The 5,649-nt window shown below is 36.7% G+C and overlaps 1 protein-coding gene across 1 annotated transcript in view; it reads left to right on the plus strand.

Annotated features, from left to right (window-relative positions):
- Window positions 1-445: 445 nt before the first annotated feature.
- Window positions 446-5,649, plus strand: part of LOC107729381 (cytoskeleton-associated protein 2-like) — a 13,730-nt gene continuing 8,526 nt past the window's right edge. The window contains exons 1-4 of the mRNA XM_016539898.1: window positions 446-610; window positions 2,895-2,961; window positions 3,122-3,185; window positions 3,269-4,317. Coding sequence (XP_016395384.1) covers window positions 565-610; window positions 2,895-2,961; window positions 3,122-3,185; window positions 3,269-4,317 — 1,226 coding nt within the window. The 5' untranslated portion in view covers window positions 446-564. The remainder of the gene's footprint in view (window positions 611-2,894; window positions 2,962-3,121; window positions 3,186-3,268; window positions 4,318-5,649) is intronic.

Consider the following 5,649-nt stretch of genomic DNA (forward strand, 5'->3'; position numbering starts at 1 on the left):
CGATATGGTGAGACCCAAAAAATTACAACGCTACTTTTCTCCCCAAATGTTATTAAAATAAAATAATAATAATAACAATAATAATAAAATTTCATTAAATTCACAATTTTTCTATTTAATTCTGTTGCATTATAATCTTCATAACAACTTACACTGAAATGCTCACATGAATATCTGACTTTTTTATTTTAAAAAATGGAGTTGAAATGGTTAATGTCATAGATTGTCCACATATCTACATGTTTTTTCTTTATTCCATTATTCAATTTTGTAATAATATAACCGCCTCAAATACATCAAGCCATATGATATATGACAAAAATACCGAAATGACATTTCTAACGAATTATCAAATCATATGAATCATCAAAACTGACCAACCAATAGCCGGGGTTTAAAGATTTGAACGAACCAATGGGAATTGAGATGGGCGTGTCCCCGCGAAATTCAAGCGTCAGTTTCTGCGTTAGCTATAGTGTGTGCTAATAGACTCGTGTACGAAGTTATGAACAAACGCTGTATTTATTTTGATTAAATATTTGGTGTGAGTGATCGGATAAAGCGATGGAAACTGTGACGGATGAAGACGCATCTAAACGATCTAAGATAGGTAAGTTAAAGCGCTAAGTTTACACCAGGCTAGGCTAGTCCTATGTATCATGCGCGCTGTGAGATATTTAACGTTACTGTTTGTATTGCTTCACATGCGTTTATTTTTATACAGTCAATTACAGTGTTGTGTTACGATTTTATTTTGGAAAATCATTTGGGTTGTTGTTCAAAACGATGTGTTTGCGCGCGGCTGTGAAAGAGCTGTAACGTTATGTTTATATTTCAGAAAGATGTTATATTTAGTTGCTGGTGGTGTATGATCATGTTTCCATCAGGGAAACAGCTTTATAAACCTACAATTGTGTCAAAAAGATCACAAATCCTGAAATAATGTCCCTTCTTGCCTTTAGTAGTTCATTTAAAGTGTTATGCTAATGCTAATGCTAAGTGCTAGCGTTTGGAACAACTTTTTTTTATTTTATTTTTTTTATGTTTTATATATGTGTATTTTATATAATATAAGCACATATGGTGATGAAATCCAAAATATTAAATGTCATGGATGTATATTTACTGAGCAATCAACTTTTTTTGGCTGAAAAAAAGACAATTTTCACCTGAGATTTGGAGCCAATTTACAGGGGTGTAAAAATTGAGAAAAAAGATGACAGTATTATTTTATTTTTACACAGAGACTGGTACATCTGTTAGTAGAATCTGTTGACTTTAGTGATCTTTGTTTTATTATATGCCAACAATTTGAACGTGGAGTTGCTGTGAACTTCCCATATCTAGCAAATAAACTATATGGGGCCTTAAAAGTGAATTTTCCAAAAGAAAAGTGGATTAAGAATGAGAATCTAGAAGGATAGGAAGATATCTTGAATGCTTTCAGAGTTACAGGCATGCAAACTTTAGAAAAAGATAATATATGGCATTTACAGGCAGTTGTGTTCGATTTAATTGAGCTGAGAGAAACAAATGAGATGCATTTCTAGTTTCAACATTATTTGTTCTTCAGATATTGCTCTTTAAAATAAAAAAGTATCCGGTGAAATGCAAAGTGACCCACGTTTGGTTTTTGACTGCTGAATATGTGAACAATTTACCAATTCCTCATGCAGCCGCATTAATTATTAAGATATCTTTAATACTTCTTGAGTTACAGGCATGCAAACTTAAGGCAAAAAAAACACAAGAAGTGCTTTTTGCCATTTTTGAGCTGTCACTGTTATCATATAATGAAACAAATATTACTAAAGTCAACAGATTTGACTAAAAGACATACCAGTCTCTGCATAAAAATAAAATAACGATGCTGCCATCTTTCTGAAGTTATTTTTATACACCAGTAAATTGGCTCCAAATCTCTTGTAATTTTGACCCCACTCTACAAAAATAGTGGATTACTCTGTAAATATACATCTGTGTCTGTGACATATATATATATATATGTTTTTCTTACTACAGAAAAAATATTGAAAAATCAAATTTCTGTGTGACTACATTATTGTCCTGCATATTACACTGCTATTTATATAAAAAAATATAATATTGTATTATATTTTAGAAAAAGATAATATATGGCATTTACAGGCAGTTGTGTTCGATTTAATTGAGCTGAGAGAAACAAATGAGATGCATTTCTAGTTTCAACATTATTTGTTCTTCAGATATTGCTCTTTAAAATAAAAAAGTATCCGGTGAAATGCAAAGTGACCCACGTTTGGTTTTTGACTGCTGAATATGTGAACAATTTACCAATTCCTCATGCAGCCGCATTAATTATTAAGATATCTTTAATACTTCTTGAGTTACAGGCATGCAAACTTAAGGCAAAAAAAACACAAGAAGTGCTTTTTGCCATTTTTGAGCTGTCACTGTTATCATATAATGAAACAAATATTACTAAAGTCAACAGATTTGACTAAAAGACATACCAGTCTCTGCATAAAAATAAAATAACGATGCTGCCATCTTTCTGAAGTTATTTTTATACACCAGTAAATTGGCTCCAAATCTCTTGTAATTTTGACCCCACTCTACAAAAATAGTGGATTACTCTGTAAATATACATCTGTGTCTGTGACATATATATATATATATGTTTTTCTTACTACAGAAAAAATATTGAAAAATCAAATTTCTGTGTGACTACATTATTGTCCTGCATATTACACTGCTATTTATATAAAAAAATATAATATTAAGCTGACTCGTGTGTATATATATATATATATATTATTATGTGTGAAGAAAGTTACAAGACAAAATATACATATGTGACACTTATTAAATGCATGCAATGTTAAATTGCAAACGTGTTTCTCTTTGGTTTACAGAGCTACGCAAACTGAAATTGGCAGAATACCTTGCGGCCAAAGGCAGACTGAAAGCACCTAATCCAAAGTAGGTGGTCTTGAAGGGTCTTTCCGTCTGTAACAATTGTTGAATTTATACTTTTTCCAATTTTAAAATAAAAAATGCATAGCCTATTTTCCGCATTCTGAACTGCCTTAGCGTGTTTATGTTCTGAATCGACTGTTTTTTTTTATTGTTTTACTCAAAGACCATATCTCAAGGAGAAGCCTGTTACAAAGAAACATGCTGAAAATAACCAGAAGTCCAAAACTGTAAGTTAGATACATTTCGTGAAACTTTGCCGCATTCGGTCAGTGTGATGAAAGTCTGCACTATGTCTCTTTGGTTCTCTCAGACAGCTGAAAGAAAGGAGAATTGTGGCATCAATGGCACAAATATAAAAGAAGTGAAGAGAGTGAAGACATTGGCAGAGGATGATAAAAACACATCCTCAAAAGAAGGACTTGGTATGAGTTCGCTAGCCAAAGCCCAAACACAGCTGTCCAGTAATTCCCGTAATGCTAGCCGGGAAGGCCGTCGTGTTTTGAGGACACAGAGCAACAAAACAGCTTCTCTTCAAAATCCAAAGAAACCCCACAATGCTGAGAAAACAGCTGCGCCGTTCAAGAGGACTCGTTCACAACGCCTTCGAAGTGTCCAACCCAAAGCTCAGCCAGCTTCCCAATCCCATGCTGCAAATACAAGCAAATCCAGTCTTGTTTCCATCTGTAACCCTTCACAGTCTGCACGTGGCGTCTCTGCCCTCAGAAGCACGGATCAGAGCCGCACCAAGACGGACATTCAGTCAACGTCAAAGAAATTACCTGAAACGAGCGTCAAATCAACCTCAGCTGCCAATTTGACAAGTCAAAGACCAATGAATACAACCGAGACAAAAATGCAGAGAAACGGTGTTTCTAAAACCCAAGTGAAACCCATGCAACAACCCAGAAGTCCGAGTGCTGTGCACAGCCGCAACCGGAAACCAAACCCATCGACGAACAGATCCGACGTGAACCGGAGAAAAGATACTTTCTTCGTAGATGCCACTAAAACAAAATCAAATGGCTCTGACACAATCAGAGCGACGAGGGCGAGCACCTCTTCGACTCGCTCTAAACCTGCGAATAGAGAAGCAGCAGCAGCGGCGGTCATCAAAAATAAACAACTAAATAATGCCGCTGCTTCTACCAAACCGGCCGGTCGAAGCTCCAGGAGTTGTGTTCTGCCGCAGACGACCAGTGCGCCTCCAGAGCTTCACCGGCCCGCTAAGATCTCCAGCCAGGCCAAGCCTGCGGTTCAACGGCAGACTCCGAAATCCAGACTGTGTCCCGGCTCTCAAGGAGTCCGGACCGCTCCGGTAGATGGAGAGAAGAAGCCCACTGCAGCTCAGGAGGACAGACTGTGAGTATACTGCTGTCTGAAGTAGGGGTGTGCAATACAATATCCTGATTGTTGTTTTAACAGTGTGTGATTTGACATTAAGGAGTAGGCTAAAAACCAAACAAAACACACCTACGGAGTGCACGCATACATTTAGTGATGAAGTCTAGTAGGTTAGACTAGTGTGCATTTAGAGTGTGTTCTCTCACTGCATGATTCAATCTATTAAAATATATTTAGAATGATCACAAAATTCAAAATATGGGGGTCATATGATGTTGCTAAAAAGAACATTATTTAGTGTATTTAGTGTAATGAAATGTGTTTATGCGGTTTAAGGTTCAAAAAACACATTATCAGGGCTCCAGACTGCGATTTTGGCTGCGCATTTGCAACCAAAAATATTAATTTGCGAGTGAAGTTTTTGCTGAGGTCGCCACTGGCGACTATATATATTTACACGTTATGACTTAAACATTTGCATGCAATGGCTTTTTTCCTGATTGTTTTGCGATCGCATCATTTGCTATGTTCACGTATAAAAACTGAGACGATGCGCATCAACGTTTTAGTGGAAAAGAGCGTTTCAAACAGTCCTCATCTCTGCAGCACACGGTCTGCTAAACGCAGCTCAGTTGTGCAGCGCGAGAGAGATCGACATGACAGAGATGTGCAAAGTGCATAAAAGCAGAGTCTATTTCGTGCACAACTTGAACAACTGAAATGTCTCATGTAAAAGCTCATTCAGCGTTTCAAACTGAGAAAACCTGCAAAGCTTGTAAACATTGCAACGTAATATATCACGTATTAAACTGAGACGATGCGCATCAACGTTTTAGTGGAAAAGAGCGTTTCAAACAGTCCTCGTCTCTGCAGCACACGGTCTGCTAAACGCAGCTCAGTTGTGCAGCGCGAGAGAGATCGACATGACGGAGATGTGCAAAGTGCATAAAAGCAGAGTCTATTTCGTGCACAACTTGAACAACTGAAATGTCTCATGTAAAAGCTCATTCAGCGTTTCAAACTGAGAAAACCTGCAAAGCTTGTAAACATTGCAACGTAATATACATTTACCTCAGAATAACCATCAGGTGTCCATAAGCTCATCAGTCAGCTAGAAAAATAACTATAAAGAGGAGCATTTTGCTATATTTATGCGCTATTGAATGTTAATATTTTTACTTAACCTGTTGTCTACATGATTCAACTCCTCCTATACAAAGTTGCATTTTTCTAATGAAGAAAAACAGACTGAATGTGTGAAAGACATATGACAACACTTATAGGATGCACTGAGGAGGAGCCCAAACTACACTCAGTGGCCAAGTGATGCTTATGGTCCATATTGATATT

The sequence above is a fragment of the Sinocyclocheilus rhinocerous genome, unplaced genomic scaffold (assembly GCF_001515625.1).
Source record: "Sinocyclocheilus rhinocerous isolate Xijiao unplaced genomic scaffold, SAMN03320098_v1.1 scaffold2085, whole genome shotgun sequence".
NCBI lineage: Eukaryota > Metazoa > Chordata > Actinopteri > Cypriniformes > Cyprinidae > Sinocyclocheilus > Sinocyclocheilus rhinocerous.